This window comes from Anoplopoma fimbria, chromosome 6, assembly GCF_027596085.1.
Source record: "Anoplopoma fimbria isolate UVic2021 breed Golden Eagle Sablefish chromosome 6, Afim_UVic_2022, whole genome shotgun sequence".
In the NCBI taxonomy this organism is placed as follows: domain Eukaryota; kingdom Metazoa; phylum Chordata; class Actinopteri; order Perciformes; family Anoplopomatidae; genus Anoplopoma; species Anoplopoma fimbria.
This window is the reverse complement of record NC_072454.1, coordinates 14,163,214-14,175,869: the sequence shown is the minus strand read 5'-3', so window position 1 is coordinate 14,175,869 and position 12,656 is coordinate 14,163,214. Positions and strand designations below refer to the sequence as shown.

Below are 12,656 nucleotides of genomic sequence, written 5' to 3'. Positions count from 1 at the left end.
TCAACAAAAAGATATATAACCTTGCAATTTTTACTGGAACATTAGGCAACCCTGTGATTTCCCCCTGATACACTCAAATCCAGGAAGCAAAGTGGGAAAATACCATTTGTTGGACAGTAACCATAACAATTATTTGCTCTCACTCTTTTTCCCATGTCACTTGCTCCCTCTCTCCCTCTCTCCCTCTCTCCCTGGGTTTCTCTTTAAGACCCTCCCTTTTCTCCCTCCCTCACTTGTTAGTGCCAGTGTTCACCAGGCGAGCACACAGTCAGCTTCAACTTAACAGCAAGAGCAGAGCATATCAGGTTTCTACAGGACCTTAAGAGTCACACGCCCCTCACTGAATTACTGGAGATCAGAGCAGCGCGACTGTCCTTTTATGTCTGACCAAGGCAGGTGAGTTGACTGAGAGCAAACAGCCAAATGCTCACTCTGCTCTCCTGTGTCTACATTTAGTTTTTCCTCTACATTTCTATCCCTTCCTTATCTGCTCTCTTTTGACTTTGAACCCACTTTTTTACCCTCTCAATCATTCACTTACCTTGACAAGTGCCTAGACCAGGAGGAACTGATCAGACAGTTTGTTTTCAGAGATGCTGAAGGGACAGTAAATATCCTCAAGCTGCTGTATGTAAGGTTAAAGAGGGCGATCGTGTTTAAAAAGAAGACAGTTTTCTCCGATTTCAACAATTTGCTTTAACCATAAGAGAAGATAGATGTGTTTGGTTACTTTTGGGCTTTACCCTTGTTAAGTTATTTGATTAAGCGAGCTACACCTATGAAAACATACAGTTGATGATTGTTCAAATATTTTTGGTGAAGGCAGAAAACTTTTGTTTCCTTTGCTCAGATTATTTGGTACTCTGAACTGCTCTGAGAGACAGTCATGGTAGGACAAACACAGGTGATGCAGGTATCTGAGGCGGATGCAGCATTTCTGTGTGTTTACACTATGAACACAGCGCTGACACCACAACCATACATGTTGTAATAATCCCTATTTTTTCCCAAGGAACATTTCCTGTAAATGTCAGCTCTTCCTGTACCCAATGACAATGTCCAAAGTCTCTGGTTAAGTACAGAAGTATGAAATAGAAGCTTAAAGGTCACTGCTTTTCTCAGAAAACAAAATAGGCATGGGCTTAACATTTATATTTCCCATTTTAAAATGCCATCGTAACGTTTCTTATGCAAAGCAGCAGAAGTTTTAGTTTCTATTGCCATTTTGTAACAAACTGCACTGCGACCTCTGTCTCTGTGACTCAGTCTGTGGGTTTCTTCTGCAATCTCTATCACTCCCCTGCCTTGTATGAGTGTGTCATTGTATTCAGCCTTTATTTATCTCGTTTCCAGACGCATCAAGACAGAGCTCGTGCGATGAAGTGATCGCTCTGTTTGTCCATCCGAGTCTTTTCCCATCAGTAGACATGGGATTTTGTGTGAGCGTGAGGGCTTGGAAGTGGCAGGGCAGCGCTGGAGCGTTCAGGGCCGTGGTGGTAGTGCTGCTGCTGGGACTCAGCCTGGCCCAGTCTGTCCCTCCACAGACTGGGCCAGTCTGTCCTGCGGCTGCGGCCCCACAGAGCCTCACCCAGCCCAAGTACCAGCACACAGCGGAGGAGGACCCCAGTGTGGGCTTCATGGCAGCTCTGGTCCAGTCCTTCCTCCACACGGTCCAGCCGAACCCCTTTCCTAAAGGTCAGTGTCATCAGTATTACTCACTTATCAGACACTGTGTATATCATCATGTTCTGATGCATATAGGACCCTGTCTACTTACTCATAAGATAGCTGTTTTGTTTTGTCATCGCCTACGTCACCAAGAAACCAGGTGAAGATTAAATTACATTTAAATGCTTTCACACTCTGTACTTGGCAAAATGTCCGTACAAAGGTGACACATCAGTTTTAACCCTCACACCTCCTCTTAAGCTAACAATGCCAGAACAGAAAGATGGTTAATCAGTAAGGTTTGGTCAATCTTTAACCTTTAAGCACTTCGCTGATGTATTAAGGTACTAGTTTCCTCTTACTTAGACTGTTGTCACACCTGTGGTCTTTTGTCTGTCCCTGTGACATGCTGTAATGCTCCATTAAACGTCTCTATTACTTCCTGCTTGGTATTGATTTCAAAAAGGGAAATAGACTGACACAAAGACATGTTGAACAACCCTTACCAAGTTTTAAAGTCAATGTTCTCAGTGATCATCGTGTTGGATAGTGACATTTAAGTGGATTTCAACTACTATCAATATACATAATGAGGCATTAAGAGACTGCAGTTTACCTTCAAAACCTTCCATGTGACTCGGTAGGCGTCAACAGTTGTTCAAACAAACTGTCTGCAACGGGCTATGAAACGGCAAATGACTTGATGGTTTTCTGCTTTACAAGCCCGGATTAATACATTTTATTATATTGCTTAGTGGCCTTCCACTCAAAAGCTTGTGTTCAAACAGAGGGCCTGTTATTAAGTTTATGTAAAAAGTCAAGCATTTTAAAGTGAAATTCAAGCTATAAAAGGAGAAATGCAAAGCCATGAGGTAATATACAATTTGCGTAAGGCCATTTATACCAGACTGCAATCTGATGTGACACAGACAGATGGTGAGAACTATATAAATACCTGGTGTGAAGAGCGCCTGAACAACACATCCTCTCAGTTACCTGCATCTGTGTTTTGAGAAAAATATCCAAGGCCATAAACTACAGGCTTTGTGTCATGTTTGTTTTACTGTGTTTGTGTCTAAATCCAGTCTTCCTTGAAAGCTGTCCTGGTTTCCTAGTAACCAAAAGATGTAGGTGTCAGATTTCAACTTTTACAATGCAAGAGATTAAAATGTTTGTACGGACCACAGCACATATTATACCCCTGGCTGAGCTTTTTGTTCATGCATATCTGGGACAGAGACTGGCGGAGTAGAATATCTATTAGCTTTCCTTGGCCTTTGTGTTATCTGAAGTTGTTGAAAAACATAGTCATAAAAAAGTGTTTACTCTCTGATTTCTTTCTAGATCTGATCCTGCAAATAGCCCGGGATTCTGAGGCAGTGTTAATTCAAGAATCCCTCAAAGAAGTAAGTGAAATACATTTATTCACATATAACTTCCATATATGTGGGTGGGGGGGAAGGCAGACACGTCCTCCTCAGAGCCCCTCGAGCTGGTAATCTGAGAATATTCGACGTTAAATCAGCCTTGTGTGTATTTATCCCAGTCGACTGAAGTCACTGAGACTCTTCCATCCTCTCCCACATTGTGGACTGTCACCACAGTAATGTAAAACTGCCTGATGATTTCTCACAGTGTTTGACGTCACAATAAACCACAGAAACATGCTGCTGTTCTGCCGTCTAGTGACAAGTCTGTGTTTGTGTGTGTGTGTGTGTGTGTGTTCAGTACCTGGTGTATGAAGTGGGGTTCCTGGTGTGTGCAGCCATTGGCGTCCTGTACATTGTTCTGATGCCCATAGTTGGCTTCTTCTTGGCGTGCTGTCGCTGCTGTGGTAACTGTGGTGGGAAGATGTACCAGAAACAGACCTCCTCCATTCACTGTCGCAGAAGAACTCTCTACTGGACTGCATTCGTCACCACAGTCATTATCCTGTGAGTGTGTGTGTGTGTGCTCTCATGTGTGTTTTTGGACAGCATAATGATGTGTTATCTGAAATTAGCATCGCATAGAGGCAGCTTGAATGTGCATGCCTCAGTGCCTGTGTATGTCTCACTTGGATTATGTTCATGACACAAATTGAATAGTGTGTGTGTTTGTGTGCATATTTCCAGTGCTGGGAACATATGCATGTTCAAAAGTAACGAAGTCGTCAAAGTGAGTGTGGACCAGAGTCAAGTGGAGATCAACAAAACTATAGACAACATCCACTCCTTCCTCACTGCTGTGCCTCAGGTAAGAGGAAACCTCTTGTGTATTGAAGAGCATGAATATGAAAATATACAAAAGTCAAAGATCTGGGACCTTAATGTGGCAGCGTTATCAGACTAGTCACATAACATCCTACACCCCTGCCCTCAATGTGCTGTGAGTCGACAGTTTTTGTGTGAAAAGCAAACAGACCCCCTAAATTCTCCAGTCAGTCCACTGGTTAAAGACCAGCTCTGCGCTCTGCAGTGTCAATACACTTATCTCAAGATACAAGAGAGTTGGAAAAGGTTGACGGGAAATGAAGGGTAGGGTTGTGTTTGTTCTTCTTCATCTCCAAAAGCTGCTACATAGGATTAGCTTGTGTAAGCAGTATGTGCACACTTTGAAATCGTTTGTTTCTCCTCTGCCTATCTCCAGCAAGTCCACTATGTGGTGAATGAAAGCTACAGAACCGTACAGGAGGTGACCAGAAACCTAGATGGTAAGAACAGGGAACTAATAATGTATAAACAGAGGAACCACTTATGTTCACTAACAGCCGCAATACAATGTATGTTTTCTCAACCTTGTTTAACCCCTTCACGCCTGTTTGCACCAATCAGCCATTGGACCTCAGTTGGGAACAGAGATCAAGGAGCGGTTCAGAGGAACCCTGGATCCAGCGCTGAGCTCGGTTAAACTGCTGGATCAAGGTATTGTGAACCTGCCTGCTCTGTCCTGTTTTAGTCTGAGCATGTCAATGCTTGTGTGCATATTTGACAGGAGATAGGTAATCATCTAGGCGGGGTACCTCTCATGAGTATATTGTGGACTTCACTTCTTACCCATATTTATATATATATATATATATATTATTTTTTAACAATTCTTAAGCGGAAATATTATACACTTCCAGACTGGAATAGTTTCTAAACATGCTCCCTTGCAACAGACAGCTGGATATGAATACATTAATCCATTAGGTTTTGTAGTTGAGTGTGTAGGTATGCAACATAAAGTTTTAGATTTTTTTGTCTGTAATAATTACAAGATGACAAATTAAGTCCTGATGCATAATTTACCGACATCATCCACCCATTAAGAGCAGCTTGATTATATCTCCCTCAAAAATCTTTTCTCTTTTAGTGCTCACTTTTAGTTCAGAAACTCCCCTTGTTTCAGCTTTTTGAATTAATTTTGATCTCAAAGCCAGCATCCAAAAAGTCATAGTGTTAAAATGATTGATACTTTTTAAACATACGCATAAACTGTGTGTTCCTTTCATTTGTGTGAGCAGAGACTGAAAACACCGATCTTAAACTGAAAAAGCTGAACTCATCTTTGGCCCAGCTGCAGTCCAGCGTTGACCGCCTCCAGGCCAACCTCACTGCAGTTAAAAATCAAATCAATAACACTTTATCCAGCCCAAACTGCATCGGCTGTAACAACCTGAAGCCTGAGCTACAGAAACTAACATTGGACACCTCCATCACAGTGAGTCCTGATTTTGTGTTACCTAGTATGTAGCAAGGGAAATTCCTGTGTTTTCACAGTCATGTCAGCTCAAGTGTTTTAGGCAAAAGAGGAGTTAGGTTTGAAGTTCAGACAAAGAATCGCCGCCTTTATTTGGCTTGACAAGACATCAGCATGAAGCAACACAATTTACTTCATTTATTTTTATTCATTGATTCCTTTTTTATTAATTTATGCAATCAAACTCTGACGCAGGCTGAGATACTGTGACACATGATGAATGCTCTTCATTTTTGGCTTTGTCGAAACAGCTGATTTGTCCTCTGAGTCCTCCCATCTGTTCTTCTCTATTCCTCCTACACTCCTCTAACTCTGACACATGCAGACTCTCCTCTCCTCTCCTCTTGTTTTTTCTCATCTCCTCAACAGTATTTAAGAAAATGTACAGAATAATATATAATCTCCATCATGACAACAAGACAAGAGAAGTGATACCACTCAATATTCTTTTGTATGAACCCATTTTATTGTGGCCCGCTGGCTCTTTATTAACATCTATGGAAATGTATAAAGACTTTTTTTGCTGAAGACTGCTGCCCTCCTCTGTTAGTTTAAAGTATAACATGTCATTACATGTGATGGCTGCTCACAATGGTTTATGTCTCGGGTTGTTCTCCACAGATTCCCAGCTTAAATGATTTCCAGTCTGCAGTGGATGAAATCAAGAAAACTAATCTCCAATCCAAAATCAAGGAGGTCAGTGACTTCAGATAAAACAAAATATGTTTATAATCATTCTTGATAATGTAATGCCTGCCTTATTGACACATCTAAAAAGTGGACGGATAGAGGGATGAGTGTTGACAACTTTTAATCAAAGATAATGTAATAATTGTGTAGCTACACACATTGAGATGAAGATAATGTGTGAGCCGTTGTAGCTCACACATTATCTTAGTTGTAGCTGTAGCTAATGTTGTAGCTGACTACAAGAAAGCTACTTCTTCATAGAAAAGAGCTTGACAGAAAGACACAATACTTCAACACTATATCTATTATGATATTATGAAAATGAATTCACTGCCTTTCAGGTGGATGACTATTACGACAGCATTCCCGAGAGGGTGACCAATGACACCAAGGATTTAGTTCAAAGTGAGTGAGCACATTTACTGACACAAACTTTAGGGGTTCACTCTTTCAAATATTAGTGTGTTAATCCACTTTAGTTGTAAGATAAGATAAATTAAAAAAATTAAAGTTTCTGTGTGTCTGTGTGTTTTTTAGGCAGCAAGCAGCTGTTAGGTGACATACAAACACAGATCTCTCAGGTAACCAATGACATCCCTTTATCTGATCTGGCCAGTGTGTCGGAAACGCTGAACCAGCTGCAGAGAGAAATTGTCAGTATCACACCGGAGATCGAGAGAGCCGAGCATATTAGGTAAAAAACCCGGATGTGCTAACACAATGAAGATAATCAATGCAAAAGAAAAGCCAAAAATCACATACACACAGTGACCAAGTGTGTATACTTTTCCAGATGGGGAGTGTGTGTGGTCCTGTGCTGCGTGGTCCTCCTGGTGGTGCTGTGTAACTTCCTGGGTCTGGTCCTGGGCCCTCTGGGTCTGACACCCAACGTAGACCCCACGAAGCGCTCCTGCACGGCGGATTGTGGAGGCACATTCCTCATGATGTGAGTTCTGGTTTGTCATGACGGATACATTTTAGCAAGACATCATGGCAGCCTGACAGGGACGAACTTCAATCTACAGAATCTGATGTTTTTTTTGCATCAAAACAAATGAAACAATCTGAACTCATGTGTTTTTGTGATGCTATTATGGGGGAGAAACATCAAAATGTTTCACCTCATTACCTCTTGTTTGACCTCTGACCTGGATTTGGTTGCAGGGGTGCAGGTTTCAGCTTCCTTTTCTCATGGCTGTTGATGATAGCTGTGCTGCTGCTGTTCCTGCTGGGCGGGAACGTTTTCACTCTGCTATGTCGGCCCTGGAATGATGGACAACTGCTAAAGGTAGCAATAAATTAAAAGAAACACACACACACACCTGCACACACTAATGTCTGCAGGTATCTGTATCACAAAGCAGCTGGAGATTGTTTTCAGATAGCCTTGTGTTAATCTAAATGCCTCCTCTCTCCACAGCTAATTGACACTCCAGGATTAATTCCAGGTTTGGATATAGGTCAATCTTTGGGATTGAAAACCAACATCAATATCTCTGATATCTATAGGTATGTGATGCAAATGGACCTCTCACACAGGAACAAACGCAGATACTCATGTGCATGCATACACACAGGCTTGTCTCTCAATGTAGTTTAGTTTTATTTGCTCTTTTCTGACATTAATTACGCACCTGCTCATCTCAGAAATAATAGTTAGTGGGATTTATTAAGCACTGTAAATGTGTTATTGTGATTAGGTACCAATAAGTTGGACTTCATGTTAATGTTTACTCTATGCTGCTGTAAGCCTGCAAATTTCCCCGCTGCGGGACTAATAAAGGATTATCTTATCTTATCTTATCTTATCTTACAGAGACTGTGAGAAAAACAAGCCTCTGTGGACAACACTCCACCTGTATGAGCTCATAAACCTTGAAGACCTGCTCAATGTAACTAAAGTGAGTTTGTGCATCTGCTCAAAATAAATAATGTTCTAATACAATAACTTTATTAAACACATGTTGAAATGTGTCGGTCACACACACAGTACACAGAGGAGATCCAGCAGCAATTTGAGAACATAGACATCACTCTGTCCACCATCACTATCCTGAGCCCTGAAGTTAAAAACCAGCTGAGAAGCTTCTCCAACAAGTCTATAAATATTGACTCCAATGCTGTCATGCAGCAGGTAGGTGTTATTCATGGGCTTGCATGTATCTTTGTGTAGATTTAACATCATTACAAGTATCCACGTGTGACATGACGTTGTGATCCAGTATCCCCTGCTTGTCTCTTACAGATGAACAACATTTCCAGCATCAATCTGAATACAACAGCAGATAAACTTGATGGGCTCGCTGCCAATCTAGTGAGTGACATTAACATAATACATAAAGCCCCGTTATCATTTTACACTTTACTCTGCTTCTCCGCACTATAGACACGTCACATGATTCCTCACTAAATACAATTTTTTTCTGATGCTTGTGTTTTTTCAAATAAACAACCATTTGCTTGTTTCTAGGCGGACAGTGATACTCGAGAAGAGCTCCAAAATGAGGCCAGGGACCTGAGGCAGATCCAGACCGACATAGAAACAATCATCATCCCACAACTTGTGAGTAGCCTGCCCCATCTCGGCTGCCATCTCTCCTAATGTCCTTATTCTGGTTTTCCCATGTTGGTCATCCATCTGAATTTAAACATAGAGATCTACTGCCTTCGCCCTCAGGAAAACCTGAACTCAACCATCAAGAGCCTTGAATCCACAGCAGAAAAAATCAATGTGAGTGCACCGACTAACACCTGAAACTGTCAAGAATGAAAGTAATTCTCCCCTCTTTCTTCCTGTGGCTCATTCTCTCCTCTCCGGCTCATCTAGGGAACAGTAGAGGAGGTGCTGAGCAACGTGGGAGCAGCACAAGACTTCCTCAACACAAATACGACACAGATTGTCAAGACTGTGAGTAGAGCCACGAGTCACATGAGTTAGAAGAAAAAAATGCTCCATGTGGTCTGTTAATGCCTGTGTTCAGTCAGTCATTTAGCCAGAGGGGGCAGGGAGGAGGTGTGCTGCTTGCAGTTGAAACAATGTGCTTGTTGGTTCCACATCAACAGCGCATGAATTACACTTAGTGTCTCATCACATTTGTCTTTATTTGTAGTAATGCATGCTTTTAGATACACATTTTGTTAGTATTTCCTGGAGGGGTCCAGGGTGTTTTGTCATATAAACGTTGCTGGTAGGATCCTAACAAACCTGATTTCCACTCTAATTATCCAGTTGCACTTTAATATTTTGAATTGCATAATCACCATCAATCATTTATTTAAAGGATATGGCTGGTGTTGTTATTTTGAGACATGTCAACAAAAGTTAAAAGACCTTAAACATCTGGACATTGTGGTTTTCAGACAGCAGTACATACTGTATTTGTCTGCGACTATTTTAAGCTGCTGTTTGTGCACATCTGGTGCTCTTGTGAGTATTTACGTCATCACTACTGGGCACATGGGACTAACCAAAAATAAACTAAAATGTGTGTATGTGTTCATGGTTATGAAGGAACATGTCCCCCAGGGCAACGGTGTGACCTGTTTAATAGTTTTTGGACAACATTGGGGCTCTATTCCACCGAGGTACAAACTGTGTCAGAACTTGGCTGCACGGACAATACTTGTTAGTTAGATATAGTGATTGTTGGTGGTTTTGGTCCTTTCGTGTGATTTGTTGACAGTAATAGAAATATAGAGTATCACAAGCCTTATCCTTTAATGTTTGATGCATTATGTAAAATTGCTTCTGTGCATTAAATGTGCTTTATAAATAACCTAATTGCCTTGCCTAATCATACTGCCATTGCAGTTATTTACGGGTCACTTCAGAGGATTTTCCCAGAATTCCTCATGACCTCTCACATGAAGCAGGGAGAAAATGTGTGGAATTCACTCTTTTTCTCTCTCTCTCACGATTCTAGGAGAGCAAAAAGTTTTTGGACTGTCAGCTGGATTACTTCATTAATTATGCTGACTGGGCCAATGATACGGTAAATTTTGTTCAGATTTTTACACTTTTAACATATACAAAGTATGTGTCCGATGTTTGCAGGTTTGTAATGTTACTGATCTGTGTACTCTCCCTTAGATCACACAGCAGGTGGGCCGCTGTGGGCCGGTGGCGGGAGCCGTGGACTCCGTTGAGATTATCCTCTGCTCATACATAGTGGAGTCTCTGGTGAGGAACCAATGTTATTAGCTCCACTTGTAGGTACAAAGTCATAACCAATTGATTTCTTTTTGACAAATGCTCTGAAGGCTGGAGAGTAGGGAAAAGTTTGAGAAATGGCAATGTTTGTCTTTGTCAAAATCACTCTCATTTTATTTATCAGTCCTTATTGTACCCACGCTCTCTCTTTTTAGAATGCGTTCTGGTTCAGTCTGGGCTGGTGCATAATCTTCTTCATCCCCAGCATTATCCTTTCTATGAAACTAGCCAAGTACTACAGGATAATGAAGTATTCTGATGTCTTTGAGTAAGTAGCACCAACAAAAAATTACAAACATCTACTAAATCTATTTACTGGAGTCACATGACTCATTTCACTCTGCCTGCCTGCCTTTGACTGCTCTTAATGTCTCCGTTTCCAGTGACCAGTTAATTATGAGCAGTATCCCGCGGGCCCAGATGAAATTCACCTGAGAGGACGGCGTATGTGGGTTACAGCTTTAAAGGACTCTGGCATCGCTAGACAAGATAGAGACACATGGTTCACTCCTGTACAGATGTGGCACATTGTCACTGTAGTGAAAAGTCGCAAACTAAAAAAGAAATAAGGTTACCTACTTATATCTTTTTTTAATTCCAATTTTTATCAGAAGCAAAAATGACTGAAGTAGTCATACATACTGTAAATGTCAAACATCACACACAGCATCTTTAAATTGACCTCAGGGCCACACAGGGCATAAGGGAATCGGCAGGGAACTTTTTTCATAATGTTAAATAAACATCTTAAAGAGACTTATTGTATGACATGAATGTTTTGTAAGTATTTAATATATGAACTGAGCTTCTGCTGGATTCTGAGATTAAAGGCTGAATATATATTTCAAACTGTAAAGCAGATTTTTGCGATTTAATCACATTTCACATTTATATACAGTGATGTTTGTGTGCAGTGTTCTCAGACAATGCAGCAGTGTGTTACTGTGCCAACGGGCTTTTTATAATGTGTCTTCCTCTTTCTGTTCACTGCCATGGTTCGGCAACCTAATTCCAATGGGAAACCCTTTTTAAATTTAATTGTTAATCACATTTGCACTACTATTGTTCATTTTTCTAAATTTAAGCACACATTTTTGTATGAATCATGAAATGAATAAACTTTTTGTGGGACTGGTGTTACTGATACATTCGGTTGCAAAGTTTCCTTTTTTTTTACTTGCAAATCTGTTTTTGTACATTTTTGACTGATGTGATTCATGATTCAATTATGATGTTTTTTGTACTTTGTACTGCTTTGTCCACGGTAGTAGATTGTGTTTTATATTTCTGTTACACAGCACTTTATATGGTTATATGGTTAATGTGATTCAGCTGTTGTGAAAACTACTGTAAGTAAATTGCCACAAACAAGTCTGCTGTGCATTTTTTTACCTTTTAACCGTAACATGAATGGAATCTCAGAGATCAATCGGTCTATTTTCCACACAAACCATGAAAGTGCTTTTCACAGTGCACATTTGTTGCCCAGTATATCCCTTTGGATCGAACATGAACCTTCATCACACTGCAACTGTTCAGAATCTAAGTTTAACAAACTGCTCCGGTAACAAATACAGTCTGCAGTCCTACAAACAGTTAGAAGCAGGTTATCATTTACTAGAATAGACATTGATGGTTGGTCTTTGTGTTTATGATTACAGTCATGCTTCTCTGGTATCTCAACAGTCATGCAAACAGATCAACTTTAAATTCCTAACTCATGTGACACTGTGTAGATTAACATATGAGAAGAGGAATTTTGTTGTGAGCTGGTTGAAATCCAAGATATAAACATTTAACTTTTTTTCTTCAATATAACATGAATCTGGCCTCCCTGTGTTGATTATTAATTGTCAAATACTAACAGACATTCTATGTTGTAAAGTACCTTTTTCAGCACAGGACATTTTGATGCACCTGGACAGAATATTTGGAAAAACTCTCATTGAAGATAATGCACAGCAACAGTAAACATGTTTATTTGAGCAATCATCTTCTAAATCAAATTAAATCAGGTTTTCAAAAATGTAATCCAATTTCAAGAGTACAGCCATGCTAGCTTTTCTATTAGGCGATTGCAGCAACACAAACTGGTTGTTTGGATAAATGATGAATTCAACCCTTCTGTGATGGTCTTGGGTTTTGTTTAGTCTGCTGACTTAGAAGTTTGCTGTCTCATGTGTCCTGTGTCAGGTTTTACTGCCGTGCCTTTGTATGTATTCTTGCCTTTGTTGATTGTCTGCCCCGTCCCTGATTAGTTTCACCTGTTTCTTGTTAGCCCTGCAGTCACCTGTTCCCACTTCCCCATTTGTAAGTCCCTATTTATAACTCTGTCGCTTTGTTCTTTGTCTGTTCATCCTTCCAC

General features: G+C 40.6%; 1 protein-coding gene across 1 annotated transcript; it reads left to right on the top strand.

The window, feature by feature from the left end:
* The first annotated feature begins 228 nt into the window (after positions 1-228).
* prom2 (prominin 2) lies at positions 229-12,649 on the top strand. The gene is made up of 24 exons (XM_054600510.1): positions 229-396; positions 1,354-1,695; positions 3,013-3,074; positions 3,397-3,602; positions 3,783-3,903; positions 4,297-4,360; positions 4,482-4,571; positions 5,156-5,352; positions 6,013-6,087; positions 6,423-6,486; positions 6,619-6,775; positions 6,875-7,027; positions 7,246-7,369; positions 7,502-7,590; positions 7,898-7,982; positions 8,072-8,215; positions 8,327-8,395; positions 8,552-8,644; positions 8,759-8,812; positions 8,909-8,989; positions 10,005-10,073; positions 10,172-10,261; positions 10,447-10,559; positions 10,675-12,649. The coding sequence occupies exons 2-24, from the start codon at positions 1,428-1,430 to the stop codon at positions 10,724-10,726; spliced, it is 2,520 nt and encodes an 839-aa protein (XP_054456485.1). The 5' UTR covers positions 229-396; positions 1,354-1,427; the 3' UTR covers positions 10,727-12,649.
* The last annotated feature ends 7 nt before the right edge of the window (positions 12,650-12,656 follow it).

Coding starts and splice junctions, on each gene's coding strand:
- prom2 (XM_054600510.1), top strand. CDS start 1,428: ATGGGATTTTGTGTGAGCGTGAGGGCTTGGAAGTGGCAGGGCAGCGCT. Junction 6,088..6,422: donor TCCAATCCAAAATCAAGGAG/GTCAGTGACTTC, acceptor ACTGCCTTTCAG/GTGGATGACTATTACGACAG. Junction 8,396..8,551: donor ATGGGCTCGCTGCCAATCTA/GTGAGTGACATT, acceptor GCTTGTTTCTAG/GCGGACAGTGATACTCGAGA.